This window comes from Cryptomeria japonica, chromosome 7 (assembly GCF_030272615.1).
Source record: "Cryptomeria japonica chromosome 7, Sugi_1.0, whole genome shotgun sequence".
In the NCBI taxonomy this organism is placed as follows: Eukaryota; Viridiplantae; Streptophyta; class Pinopsida; order Cupressales; family Cupressaceae; genus Cryptomeria; species Cryptomeria japonica.
In genome coordinates, this window is record NC_081411.1 from 751,930,540 (window position 1) to 751,946,077 (window position 15,538).

General features: G+C 35.8%; 1 protein-coding gene across 1 annotated transcript; it reads right to left on the reverse strand.

Annotated features, from left to right (window-relative positions):
- Window positions 1–4,309: 4,309 nt before the first annotated feature.
- LOC131076405 (disease resistance protein Roq1) lies at window positions 4,310–9,160 on the reverse strand. The gene is made up of 7 exons (XM_058013568.2): window positions 8,607–9,160; window positions 7,392–8,484; window positions 7,169–7,192; window positions 6,975–7,040; window positions 6,557–6,862; window positions 4,958–6,457; window positions 4,310–4,873 (listed from the first exon to the last, which is right to left on the reverse strand). The coding sequence occupies exons 1-7, from the start codon at window positions 9,158–9,160 to the stop codon at window positions 4,310–4,312; spliced, it is 4,107 nt and encodes a 1,368-aa protein (XP_057869551.2).
- Window positions 9,161–15,538: the final 6,378 nt, after the last annotated feature.

The window sequence follows — 15,538 nt, forward strand, 5'->3', positions numbered from 1 at the left end:
ATAACGTGCTCCTTTCTCATTTCTTATATGTATCACTACCTTAAAGCAATCACCCCCGGTGAGGCGTGTGCGATCGCTTTAACATAGGGGGGCATACATCCCGTTCATATCTTTTCAAGATACTTGAAAATTTCTTGACAAATTTAGCTTTGCCTTGAAATTTTTTGATATCTTTCTTGCATGACTCATAGTGAGGGAACCTTACTACTGACAGTCATGGTTCTCCCTCGTGATCTTCCCTTTTACTTTGTCAATCAAAGTCGTAAGATCCTTAGTCCACTGGGGGCTTGGTGTATCTTGCCTCCTTGACGTGGTGAAAGTTTTTCAATATTGTTTCCTTGTACTTTACCGGAAGTATGAGCATACATACTCCCGCTAAAGTGGGGGCTAAATGTAGCATCCTAAAATTGCGACACTTGCAATTTCGACTGCATTTCGGTCTTCACGATGGCGACGCAACACGCAACCTGAATGGAGACCCCGAAACCTAATTATGACACCAAAAACTGCATTTTCAAGCACCCTGGCCTGAACCTCCTTTGCACCCTGCTGTCCCGGGAGGTGGGACCAGGGCGCCCAGCGCCCTGGTCCCTGGCCCTATTTTGGGCCCGGTCTCCTATGGGACTTCGGGTCTTTTTAGTTTGCAAATTGGAAATTATCTTTCCTGGGGGCGCCCTGGTCCCTGGCCCTATTTTGGGCCCGGTCTCCTATGGGACTTCGGGTCTTTTTAGTTTGCAAATTGGAAATTATCTTTCCTGGTCGGCCTAAGGTCGGGAAAATCAGTCTTTTAACCCTAATTGGCAAGTATATAAACTACATTTTCCTCTCCCATTTGGGCAAGAAGAAGGTGATATGTGTACAAGCGTGGAAATTATACTCAAGCATTCAAGCATTCAAGCATTCCTTCAAGCAATTGATCATTTCAAGTCTCCATTCAAGGCTAAATGTTGCATTCAAGACAAGGGTTCAACCATTGAAGAGGAGATCACTTACTACATACTACTACAACATACAACATACAACATCTATACCTTCGCACATAAGGATACAAACATCCTTACAACAAGGTATTAGTACTTGTTTTACATTACAGACATCTACATTTACAGCATTGCTCATTTCTTGGTTAATTCCAAAACCGGGGTTTGACCTAAAGGCAAACCCCTAATCCCTAACCCCCCAATCGTCTTCGCTTTTCTGTGTGTAGGTTGCAGGTACGCGGCTGAAATTGAAAATCTGGAATCCTTGTGTAGAGATGAACAGATCCCCCATCATTTCGTGGATTTTTCGGAGGACCGTGGCGCTCGGGCGCCATCGTCCTGGCAACTTTCGCTCAAATTTGCAGGACAGCGCCGTATCGACATTTTACTGCTAATTCCAGGTCCGTAGCTTCATACTGTATTCCTATCTCAGTTTATAAGTGAATCTTTCTCACTTTCTATGCATTCCTAGCTTAATTCTTCTATGCACATTCTTTACAAAAGAGGGTAGCCTTGTTGTCATAACCCTTGAAACACATTTAGCATCCAATCTTGCATTGTGTGGGATTGGATCTTGTGGGTTTCAACCCCTCTTTTGAATGTAAAGTCTCTCCCCTAAGTGAAAACCATCAACCCTAGTGAACCTCCCTTCTCTCTCCTTGGAGTTGGAAGAGGGGAGAGCAACTAGGGTTCGATCGCGATTTTCCGCTTTACAATTTGTCATAGGTTTTGGATCAGAAAAATAAATAATATATTGTTTCCCAAATGGAAAATTTCTATATTATTGTTTTGAGTTTTTGGTAAGACACTTTCTTTCATTCAACTTTGCAACCTCTTTTGAGTGGAACTAGAGGTTTTAATCTTTATTGGTTTAGAACATACCACTTCCAATATTGGATAAATTGGGCCCACTTGAAGTTTTTTGAGTTTCTCCAAATGACTAGTTTGCATTCAAATACACAAATGAACATCCCAGTTTTATGTTCTCCAAAACAAAGAAAATATTTATTTCTCTTTAGATGTTCACTACACATTATAAAAATATGATGCAAATTTTGAGTTTAGTATCTTTTTCAAGGAGGAAGTTTGTTGTAGACTTTGCAAATCTAGTGCAGATGGTATTCTATCTTAATTTGACAATGGTGGGGGAATTTGGTTTGTGTTTGTAGGATGGTGGAAAAACTATCTAAATCCCTTAAGGAAATGTTTGTTCAAGTTAAAAATTCTTGGTTGGGTCATTTTCTCACCTTTGAGATTGATTATTCGGAAAAATTATTGCACAATGGGACTCATAGGAAAGCCTATACTTGGTAAGAAACCAAAGTCTAAATGTAGCTATAGAAAAAATTTCCAACATGGAATACACACTAGTAGGAGGAAGTTAATTGTTGAAGGAAATACCTCAATACTGCAAATAGTAAAATCCCAATAGTTTCACCTCTGCAACCCTACAAGAGGGTTCCTTATAACTAGTTAGAAGTGGGCTCAAATGATACTAAATTCTCATTGGATATAAAATAGAGCAAGAAAGCTATCAAGAATGTAATGTAAATCATATTCTTTCATGTTGGGATAATTTTAGCCCTACCTAGATGGGCTTTTCTAATATTGGATGCTAAATTGTAGGTGTAAACAAAAGTCTCAAGATCCAAAAACTAAGATCATCAAAAGAAGAGTCATGTACATTAAAGTGTTTTCAAAGATGGTTCTAGGAATCGACAATATTGGTATGGGTTCTATTTTATTTTTGCTTCTAACAATATTTGTGGGGGGGGATTGAAATGATATGGTATTTTTTATATATGTAATTGCAAAGTCTACAAGTCCTTATTTGTAAATCTTATTAATCTTTTGTGTTGGCACTTTGACTAAATGATCTTTTTGGGGGGATTGAAATGACATGGAATTTTACGTAGTTGTAATTACAAAATCTATAGGGACTTATTTGCAAATCTCTATAATTTTTTGTGTTGGCAGTCTAACTGAATGTTTAGATATCTATAACTTGATTAAATATGGTGAGGATTGTCCTTGTTTAATATGTTACTGATATGTTTTGTAAAAGCTTTAGAAGTGTACAAAATGAGATGTTCACATAGATCATTGCTATTAAAGATTATGTACTTTGGTCAAGTGATTAAAGAAAAAAATATTTATTACACTATCTTTTGCTATATGAAAAAAAGAAATGTCATTTATAGTGACTTTGCAAAGTTCAAACTTGTTCTGTTAGACAAACCACACATTATGATATGCAAGACATATTAAATGCTTGTTGATTCCTGCCAAAAGATTGTATGTGGCCTTATTGTCGAGTGAGATATTTATAATCAATGGTGATGTATCAATACTTCAAACAAACCTTGAGCATTGTAATTGCATGATCATGGTATTCTGTGAGAAGCTCTGTGCATTTCAATTTGAATGACATACAATTGTGCAAATGATTATGCAAATAAAATTAATAAACAACTGTTAAAGAAAATAATAGAACAACCTTTGTAACTTCTACAGTTGATATCAAATTACAAGATATTTTGAATACAAATGTCATTCAATATGTCTTAGGGGAGTATGAGTTTTATTATGAACATGTTACTCAATAATTTGCTACCATTGTTCTTTTCCTATCTTTGCCAAGCCTTATGTATATATATTTGAAAAATTATAAATCTAATGTTACTTTCAGGTTAATGATGTCGAATGGAATTGGCAAACACCAAACTATAGGTTATTCTTTTCAAGCAAGGATTCAACCCCACCATTCATTTTGGTTTTTATCTATTTGTTTATAAGGTGTCAGATCTTATGATTGTGGGATCATCTCTTTCATCTTTGTGCTTCTCATGTTCTGATATGCCGAGTTAAGACCTTCAGAAGTTGCATTTGCCAGTCATCATTTAATTGTATCTTCCTCAAAATAACTGTCTGCACAAAAAACACAACCTATTGGCTTTAAGATGGGCAGAGACAGAAAAAATCAGATAAAACATAATATCATTTTATATTGACTACAACAACATATTACATCTCACAAAATACATATGCCATTACATATTGCTGTTTTGGACAGCCTCTTACAGCTCTATGGAACTGGACTCAACTGAGAATACAGAACATATAGAAATGCCTCTTATTTATAGAGGTCTTGGAACTGTTAGAGGCAATGCAGTCAAGGCACATGCATAGACTATTGACTGGCAGTCGATGGAGGAAATTTCTGGTTTTAATGCTGAACAGATTTGGAAACTTTTGCTTAGGTTGACAGTGAGAAGCTTCTGCGTAGACGGGGGAGAAATTAATGCCGACATAGTATTACTACTTGTGATTTACCGGCTTTGTAAAATTGACAACAAAAAGTGAAATGCCTCCACTACTCTTTGCTGTTCCCCACTCACAACCAAACCCCTCTCCAATTCGTTCTCTTCTTCGTCTTCTTCCTCCTCTGGTTCGTCGTCCTGCACGTCCTCTCCTTCGTTCTCTTGTTCATCCCCCTGTTCGTCCTCTCCCTCGTACTCTTGTTCGTCGGTCTCTTCGTCTATTTCGAATTTCTCAGCAGTTTGCCATACACGGCCCCTCCCCTGCGATGTGAAGACACCTATCCATGCCCATCTACCCTTTTCAAGCTCTGGTAGAGTTTCTAAGGATACAGCATCTCCGTTGCCAAGGAGAGTCAAACCTGGTGTCATTTGCGGAGTAACACAATTTATAACAAAACAGAGCATAATGGCATCGTCGTCGGAGGAATGCATGTTCACCAACTCTGGCCTGGACCCAAATTTTCGGTTAGAGAAGGAGTCGGCAACCATGACATTCAGAGAGAGGAAGGAGTCTACAAGTGAGGACGCATCGGGGACGGTGTGCATACATATTTGCATTTCATCTGGCCATTTCTGCAAATTTCTTGCACAGCATTCAATCAATGCGCAATCAGATGTAAATAATTAGAAAATTTTATTCCTGGAAAGTATAATTACCTTGATTGTTTGAATGCAACGTTCGATAGCTGATCCCTTGTTTCCTCTAAGTTCCACCCTCCTCAATTTCTCCATTCGCTCCAAACTTTCTATACCGGCCACCTCCCAGGAGGTATCTACTCTCAAGCTTTCCAATCTTGTGCAATATTCTAAACCTTCTATTTTCTGAATTCGGTAGCAACTACATAGAAGCTCAAATTCTCTGAGAGAAGTTAAACGTGTAAAGCTAGGAAGCTCTTCCAACTCTGGACATGACTTTATTTTGAGGAATTCAAGGTTTACCAGATCACAAGTAACTCTAATGTTTTTCAGCATTCTACAGGATGCCAATTCTATCGACTTGACTGACTTTGACAATGCTTCGATCTCCGTTAAAGGATTATTAAAAAGAAATAGACTCTCAAGACGGGGATAACGGTCTTCAGAAATCGAAATCCTGCAGATTTCTGTGTCTGTTAGACGTATATCCTTAAGGTTACTTAATCCAATAGGTAATGAGGCAGCCCCAAAATCTACTTTGACTGGACAATCCTCTATTTCTAAATACTCTAAGAGATTAAGACGCTCCACAGAGTGCGGCAAACATTTCAAGCGGGGACAACAATAAATTGAAAGATGTGTCAGGGAGGACAAATCCCCGAAAGAAGTCGGTAAAGATTCTAGCTTAAGACACCCATCAATTGTGAGATTCTTCAAGGAGGGCAAATTTCCAAGAGAGGTCGGCAAGCTGTGCAAGCTGGGACATTCACCAATTGACATATAGGTCAAGGAGGACAAATTTCCGAGAGAGGCAGGTAAATATTCCAGACTGGGGCAATGAAAAAATAAAAGATCGGTCAAGGACGACAACTTTCCGAGAGATGCAGGTAAAGATTCTAGGCTGGCACAATGAGAAAATGAAAGATCCGTCAAGGAGGACAATTCTCCAAGAGATGTAGGCAAGCTTGTCAACAACTCAGTTCCTCCTATGATCATCTTTTGTAGCTTGCTTAATTGACCGATGTTAATTGGTAGCTCCCTTAACCTTACTGTCCAATCTAAACGGAGCTTTCTCAAGGACGCCTGATTTGTAATGTGACGAGGCAACTCTTCCAATTTGTCGCACCCATTGAGATTTATATACTCCAGCTTTGTGATGTTTTGGAAATCCTCTGACATAAGTATGAGCTGATCACAGGACTGTAAATCGAGATATTGCAGGCGCATCAGTTTCTTAAAAGAATCTGGCACCATCGTCAATTTCCTGCAATGGCTCAAATCTAGAAACCGCAAATTTTTCAAGTTGCCAAAACTGGTGGGAAGCGATGATAGCTGATTACAGTCACATAATTGCAAGTGCTCCAAAGATTGAAGACGGCAAAATTCATCTGGCAGCCTCGTTAAATTGTAGCTTCTTCTGATTGTTATCTTCCTCAACATATTGAGGCGTCCTATTGAGTTTGGAAATCTTTGAAATTTGTTGCATCCTGAAATGACTAACTGTCTTAGCTGCACAGGAGCCTGCAACCCATTTCCGTGTATAGAAACGTAAAACATTCAGCAATTTAAAAAAAAAAAAAAGACTACGGATTTAATAGAGTTGAAAGCGAAGATGCTTACATCCCTATCAGCCTCCCACAGCTCTTCTAAGTGATGTTCGCCTTCATAATCGTATTGTTCATAGATTTCTAAAACCCTCAAATTTTTCAATGAAAGCCACGAGGGAAGATTTCTCTGCCCAATTTCGAACCAGCGAAGCCAGACCAACTCTCTTGATACTCCATCGATTACTTTATTAAAATAATCTCGTCTGGTCACAAAAATCTTTGGTCCAAGTAAAGAGGGTGCGAGTGACCAATCTCCTCCAATAGTATTATCCATTATCTCCTCACTCACATGTTTCATTGTTTGATAGGACATTCCACGCTGAATAGGAAATGCATTAGATAATAAGAAAAAAAGCTTAAAACCAGAGCCTTATACAAACAATTAAAATTAGTGAAAACTAGAAAAACAAAGCACATAGACAACCAAATACCTTAGATGAAGTCCAAGTTATCATACTGCTTGGCACAGCCATTATGCCTCGAATGGCAGTTCTTTTCTGCGATACACAGGAAAACAAACACAAAATCTTGTAAAAATGAAAATAAAATTTGTTGGCTCTTCGAAGATATACATGGAGTAAATAGTTAAGTTAGCCGATTTGATGAAAAAATGGGCTATGGATACCGTCTTCATAAACAGTTTTTTAACCTATAGAAACAGCAAAGGTCTTATACACAACATATGGGTAGAGAAAGATGTTTTCCTTTCCATAGTCTATTCACAAAATAAAAGAAACAGTTTTTTAACCTATAGAAACAGCAAAGGTCTTATACACAACATATGGGTAGAGAAAGATGTTTTCCTTTCCATAGTCTATTCACAAAATAAAAGAAAGTATTAACTTTACCTCTGTCTGTCTCTCAGCATTAATAATCTGCTGGGGTAACCATAGTCTGAAAGGAGAATGCTGATTTGCAATTTCCCTTCCTAAATCTCGTAAGTGATCATGCATTTTTATGTGATTTTTTTTATCAAGTTCAACCAAACATTTATTGAAGAGCTTTTCCCAACCATGCAGACCACTCCACCCTGATCCATTCCATATTTCAATTGCCAAACTGCTATCTTCTCCTATAAAGAAACAAGCAGTATCAAGAAACATCTCTTTCTCTTCATAATCAAGGGCTTCATAACTTATTTTGAGTTTCTCTTTAATATCATTAGGCAATATTCGCAAGATCTTCTGCAGTAGAGATTCCCAATACTCTTTGCGGAGCTCTCCATATAGCTGTCCTCCAAATACCTTGAGAGATAAGGGTAATCCGTTGCAAACATCTAAGAACATTTTAACAAGCTTCTCAAATCCACTGAGAGGAATGGACTGTAAGAAAGCATGCCAACAAAAAAGCTGCTCTGCATAAAACGGATCAAGTGCTTTCATTTTATATACGGATGATATTCCCTTAGATCTAAGGACTTCATTCTCCCGTGTTGTAACAATAATAAGACTACCCCATCCAAGGCTGTCTTTTGCAGGTAACAGAGCATCCAACTGGTCCACATGATCCAAATCATCCAGAACAATGAGCACCCTGACAGATCTCAAATTCCTTTTAAGAAGTGCTTTACCTTGCTCTATATTGTCAAATTTTCGGTCTTCTTTTTTCACCCCAAGGTCTTTGAGGAGTTGAATCTGCTTGTTATGCAACACGCCTTTGACTGCACCATCTCTAACATCAAAAATAAAACTGGACCTCTCCATTGACGAGGACTTTTTGTTGTATAAATATTTGGCAAGTGTGGTTTTGCCGGAGCCACCCATCCCCCAAATTCCCACAATTTGCACACCCCTATCACCATGGTCAGATTGGAGTGTATTCATCTCAAAGTCTTCTATTGTTTCTTCGAGGCCAACAGGATGGTTCGCAACCACTAATGGTACATTATTTACTTCTTTCATTACAATATTCACAATTTTCTTCAGCAACCTCATTTCATCACTGAACAAATGAAAAGCATTGAAAAACAAAATAGAACAGACGATTAGGGTAAAGTTAAATATATAAATAAGAAAAACAATGCATATTTATTGAGGCTGGGAGGCCAAAATTTCAATACTTACTCATTATTTTTAATGATTTGACCATCGTAAAATGAGACATTATGAAGGGCCGCTTTCCACTCCTGAAGCTTTTCTGGGCTGTACCTACCCTTCATATCATACTGCACAAAAGCATCAACATAGATTCCCTTTCCTTGAGCTACATATCTGAGATCTGTAGGCTCTACATAGTAGAATACTGGAATAATTTTGGCCCCAGTTTTAAGCATGAATGAGAGCTCTGCCAAACACCAAGGTGATTTTGCATAGTTCTCAGAAAAAATTGCTATATGAATCGAAGCACTGCGCATTACTGATTCTAATGTTGTAGGCAAGAAATCGCCATATTCCAACTCTTCTGAATCTAAAAAAGCTGTCACCTTTATCTCCTTAAGGATATTATAGATAGTGCTAGCTAGCGTGTGTTTGACATCTGGTCCCCGATGATTGATGAACACATCGTAGCACGGCTTTTCCAGGAGTGTTGAGGCAGAAGTAGACGCAGATGGTGCGACTTCATCAAAAGCGTTATCCTCATTCTTTCGTTTACGACCGGCTGTAGAGGTAGACGCCATAGAATTGGATGAAGGGAAGGCGATGAACGCAAGAAAAGTAGGCTCAGAGTTCGGCGAGGTGAAGGGCTAAGTATTTTTGCAGAAGTGAGGAATTAGTAAGTGATGAGATAAGAAATGATCAAACGTTTAAATTGAGAGGGGGTTCTTCACGGCCGAAACCGTATGGAAGAAACGCGGAGTATGTGTAAGTGAAGAATCCTGCAAGAAGTTACCCCATAAATTTAAGTCGGCAGTTTTCATCGTGCTGTGTGGATTTTTGGCTGACATGATGAATGAATTTGCAAATGGTACCTTGGAAACTCAGCTATTCTCAGCCTGCTTCCAAATGCAAGCCTACAAAACTTTTTAAATGCACACTCATCATCGTTAGATATTCACTATTTTGTTTCATTTCCATGATGCAGGCCTTAGGACGAGACCAAAATTCATTCCTTGGTAACTCAGCTTTGAGGTTCAAGAAAATTTTAGTTCATATATTTGGAAAGGTGAAGCTATGGCGTAGGAACAATTCTGGTTTTGGTTTTAAGTTGTGTATTATTTTTATTTTTGTAGTTAGTTGGTATTGAGAGGGTCAATGAATAACTGTTCATTAATTAAAAGGTATTCAAAAAATATTTTTATAATCTATTGTTATATTTTAAATGACTTTTCATAGGAACGTAGCATTTGAATTGGGATTCCAGTCTACAATTATTATCTTTAATTTTTACCATTTCAATTGTCCCATCTAATCCAAATCATCTCTTTAAAATATCATTAAATAAAATTTAAACTCTATTTTTATATTATATAAAATAATTGTTTATAGTCTACATTACTCTCAAAGAAAAAATATTCTAAATAATTTTAACAAATTGTAATAAATTTTTTTGAAAAATTCAAAGAGACAAAAACAAATAATCGATTATAATCCTAGAAGGTGAAAATGCAAGTGTGTGACAGAAATATGTGTCAATCAAATTAAACACTAAAACACACCAATGAGACTAAATTGAAAGCAAATTAAGAAAAAGAAATTCAGATTCATCTTTCTTAAGAATGTCCCATTGTCCTCTATCTCCAAGGATTTATCAAGCCATATTAGCTCTCAAATTTATGCACCCGTGGCTTTTAAAATGACGACCTAGAGAATGAGATTGAATGCAAATGCAAGAAATTTTTCCTACACTTACATGGGATTAATCTAGATGAGATACAAACTTGATTCTATATTATGATGAAATGCTTCATTGATCTATGCTAAATGATCCAATATTTCTTGCCAATTGATAAAATGCTTAATTGCTAAAATGTTCTCTATTCTTAATGGCTAATTCTAGACTCTAGACCTAGATTTGTGCAAATGAGAGTTTATTTATAGATTTTCCAAGGCTCATGTCCTAGGTGGCAAATATGATTAGTCAATATTCGATTTGAGAAAATGAAGGGTTGTAGATGGAGAAGTTAGAGAGAAAAGTGGATCATGTTTTCTCGAGGGGAAATGAGTGCTATGTGGAGGATGAAGAATAAAAAAGAATGCCAAGTGTGTTTAATTGGTTGCAAATGCCATGTGTCTTTTCAAGTTTGTTGAATTGGTTGAAGATATTTGATCAATTAAATATTTAAGAATATTTAATTTATGAGACAGATTTTGATGTGGCATGATAAGTTGTTTAGATGATGTGGAAATCATTTTAGGATAGGAAGAACAAATGCCATGAATTATATAAATAAATTAGAGAATTTATTCATAGATAGAGGAATTAGAAATTAGACATTAATTAAATAGCATGTATTTAATTAATTTTTTCAAGCCAATTTAAGGTGTATACAACAAGAAGTTAGACAAAGTCATATTATTTCATCATTTCACTATTTAATTCAATTGGAAAGTTCATTGACATGTATAAAATTCAAGCCAAATATGTTATTTAATAAGTGTGCAATAAATCATATAACATAAAAGCAAAGAGGCAATATTACAAAGACAAAAATGAAAGCTACAACCAAAAACTCAAGATAGACTGATTTATGTCTGAAATTGATCAAAGAGAGTGGATGTGGTTTGGAAGAAACATAATCATGTGAGACATTTGTGATAACAGTCTAGACTCTTCGTATAAAAAAGAAGTGGTGTGTAAAGAATGAAAGTATGTCATAGATCACAATAATTTTAGACATCCCTTCTAAATTCATAATTTATAAAATAACAATAGATTAAATTATTTATTTATATTTCAAAAATATAATTTAGATTTATAGAATAAAAACATTTTAATATTAATTTTTGATAATTTTATTATATTTAATACGTTAGATTTAAGTTAATTTCAAATAAATACAATTCTTATAATAATAATTATTTTAGATAATAAGATTATGATTGATTGATGTATAAATATAAATAAATGTAGAAATTCAATTGAAAATAATAGTTAGTTGGAATTCAATGATGAAGAATGTGTTACAAAAAGACAATTCAACACTTTTTTAGCTTTTTTGGATTATTTAAAAGAAATTTGAAAATTTGAAAGTTTTCACTAATATTTATTTTTCTTGAGTTCATATTTATATAATTGATCTTCACACATGCAAAATTGCAAGTGCTCATACAATTCATGGGAATGGTTTGGCACTTCAAAAATTATTGCAACTTGCTCACCTTGATCTTTGATATCTAAGTGCTTGTCAGGACTAGTAGTGATTATAAACACCTTTAATAATTTTAAATATATTTAAGGCACTCAAAGGATATATGGTCCATACAAATTAAGGCAACAATTTTTTATTTTTTATTTTGTCCCTTTAAACTCCATTCAAACCTACAGAAAAGAGAGAAGCGTGCACAATAATTAATGTTAATCACACAATTTCAAATATTGTGAAATATAACTTGCTTGAGTATGAACTATCTTTGAAAAGTAAAAGAAAAAGAAAAAGAGAAAGGTAAGAGATTTCACTTGTTATAGAATGTGACATAAGGCTCAAACTATGCAAAATGAAGATTATTTTATATTGTTGGGTCAATGAGATGGCTTTTCTTATATGCAAACAAATGTAAAAATCACTTTGATTATGAAAACAAAAGTAAGAGAGCTCTAATGACATAAAAAATCCTCCATCTAAACATTCCAAAAGGTCATCATATAAATATGGACAAAATTTGATTGTACAAATATTGTGATACAAAAGGGCTCTGTCTCAATATGGTAATAAAGCTCTATCTAGTAGTAAGAAGTGACCATAACTAGTATGGTTAGCATAAGATATTGTAGTGTCATAAAATTGCTACCTTAGAAATTTTCGACTGCATTAGGGTCCTCACGCACGCTAGATCAAATCCTCTAGCCTGATTGGAGACCGAACACTGCTCAACCCTCAAAATTTGCTTCTTCCTTGGCCTCCGCACCACCCGGTCTGCACTCTGCCCTAGAGAAAGGGGTAGGACAGGGGCATGGCACCCTTGTCCCTACCCTATTTTTGGGTAGGACCTTTCCTAAAGCATGCATTGCAGGTTGTGCAGTGAGCAGGAAACTTCCCTGATGTCAGTGTGCGACAAAAATGAGTTTCATTAACCCTAATTGACAAGTATTTAAGTTGCATTTATCCTCTCATTTGCATAAGTTGGATGAGTGGGAAGTTTACATGAGATCAAGCATTCAAGAGAATTCAAGCATTCTTTTCCAGCATTGAGCATTCTCAAGTTTCCCTTCAAGGATAGGTGTTGCATTCAAATCAAGGATTCAACCATTGAAGAGGAGATTGATTCCAACATTCAATTCCACACAAGCATTCGTAGCAACATTTCAATCTTTCATTTACATCTACTTGCAAGTACTTTCTTTCATTACTTGGTTAATTCCAAAACTGGGGTTTGACCTAAAGGAAAAGGTCCCCAATCCCAAACCATTTTCCTCTCTTTTCTGTGTGTAGGTTGCAGGTGCACAGCTGTACTTTCAGATTTGGGCTCCATTTGCAGAGGCAGAAAAACCTTTTTCATTTCGTGGATTTTTTGGAGGACCATGTACATTCCCGCCAGGTTCCGGACAGACAAATTTTCCTCAAATTCGCAGGGCTACATTGTCTCAACATATTACTATCATATCTAGGTGCACAACTTCATCCCATACTTCGATCTCAAGTTATAATTAGTTCTTTGTCACTTTTGCACTACATAATTCAATCAATTCCTTTCCATTTCAAATAGGAAGAGGGGATTAGCTTATCATTCCTATTTCACTCAGAATTCTATCTTCTTATTTGAAGGTTGAATCTAGTGAATTCTCCTCTCTTCTTCCAACGTAATTGGGTGAAAAGTGTTTGAAGGGAAATCTGTAGTGAAACTCTCATCTCTCCTTGGAGGGAAAGGGTAGTTTTCCTCTTGATCTCTCATTCACACATTCACCACATTACATTTTGGTGAACTCAACGTCTTGCATGCTTTCCTTTGAACAAAATTGCATATTTTTCTTTTGCAAGTTTAAATTTTCTGCAAACTTAGTGGTTAAATCATTAAAAACCCTAGTTTTTAAAATTAATATTGAACTTGTGATTTGTAAAAATTGCTTGTGGTTATCTTACACTAATACATTTGGGGTCAAATTCGGACAGAGGTTTCCGACGGACAAGGAGCATTGTGTGAAAATTTGACTTTTTTAAAAAAATATGCCCGTGTTCGTCGGAATTCCAACGACATGGGGCATTTTATAAAAAAAAAAACACAACGCATTTTCATTTTGATCGAAGCAAGCAGCGACCGTCTTGCCTCCCTACCCCCCCCGCCGGAGTGATCTCTACACAAGCAAGGTAAGGGCAAGTAATTTTTTTCTGCAATCATATTGAGACTATTTTTTTTTTGCGAATTAATCACATGTCGTGTGTATGCTACCCCATTTTGCGATTTTTGTTATTGGAGCATTTGCAACTAATTTCTGACAAAAAACCCCCTTCGATTATGCTTTGATGGATGTCCATACATTGTTCCAAAGCTCCTATTTTGGCACACACAGGGAGGATGCTGGCAAACGTTGCAGAGAAACATTTTTAACAAAATACAACAGTTATGGATCATGAAACCCTTGACCCAATAGACACTACACATGCAAAGCTCGAAATGAGTTAATAAAATGTTTTTGAACCAAATGCTTAACAATATTTAGACACGACAGTAATAAGGATTTTTACAAAAACAACCCTTAATCATACAATAAATATACATACCAGTTTGTATATTTATCAGACACGGGCTACCAGTTACATAGTTGAAAATATAACAATCAATGGGAAACAGGGTAGCAAACTTTTACTTTTCAAACCTTGAAACAAAGTGAGAATAATGAAAAGATACACATAAATATCTATTGTAACTGAAACCAATGCCTTTCATTCACTATTCAACGAGTCATCGACTTCCTTACCAAACTATCATGGGTTGTCCAAATTTCTTCCTCATCCAAGAAGCAAGAACCCTAACTATCATGTGTCATAGCCAAAGCTCGAGATATTGTAAATGAATTTCGATGGGATGATAAAAAAAAGTTAAGTATAATATATTCCCATTTTCTAGTGACATAAAGTGGCCCATTCTTTTAATGCCTTTAGAAAGTGTTTCAAGCCCAAAGTCTTTTAGACACTATATTCAATGCCGTTAGAAAACTACTAGGGAACAATTCTCTTAGCCAATGATCAAAACCATATAACATATGCTCACATATTCAAATAGTATCACCAAATTTGATATTCTATGCAATATAAACATAGACTGGAGTAAACATATGAATGATGGGTCTTACTATTAAGACCCTTTTCCAAGTACATATTAAAATTTATCTTTGTCAGCCTATATCATATGGTAATGTATCCTTTTTCAAACCATGTAATTGTATTTGCATATGATCACTATATTTTTCTATAGCAACCAAAGTCAATGAAGATACATGCTAAGAAATGATTGTTCACTGATGTCATTGTAATGTGAATCCTGTAGTGTTCTTTTTTCATTGTTTTATTGTGCTTCTCAAGCTGCACCAACATAGTTTTATTTAATGGCTTTGTTTTGATAGTGATTTATCCATAGCTTCCACTGTCTTTTTCTTGGCACATTCAATGCATTGTCATCTATCACTACTATTTATTGTCCTTTTTACCTTTATTTAGGTTGTTCTCATACATGTCATTCACTTTGTCTATGAGTATATCTTGACCAATTCACTGTTGTAAGTAGAAATAAAATATTAGTCTCATCTCTTTTACTATTTTAGACCTTTATAGTAATCTTTGCAATATATCATTTCCTTCCAGTTATATGGAATAATGATTTTCTTTTTTATGGAATGTGATGAAGGCTTGAGTGTGTCTTCTTGAACAAAAAGAGGACTTAGAGAAAGTAGATTCACATAA

Excerpts from the sequence above, each read along its gene's own strand:
- LOC131076405 (XM_058013568.2), bottom strand. The coding sequence starts at position 9,160 with ATGGCGTCTACCTCTACAGCCGGTCGTAAACGAAAGAATGAGGATAAC. Across the intron at positions 7,041-7,168 it reads AAAAACTGTTTATGAAGACG|AAAAGAACTGCCATTCGAGG; the intron begins GTATCCATAGCC and ends TGTGTATCGCAG. Across the intron at positions 6,458-6,556 it reads TGTGGGAGGCTGATAGGGAT|GCTCCTGTGCAGCTAAGACA; the intron begins GTAAGCATCTTC and ends AATGGGTTGCAG.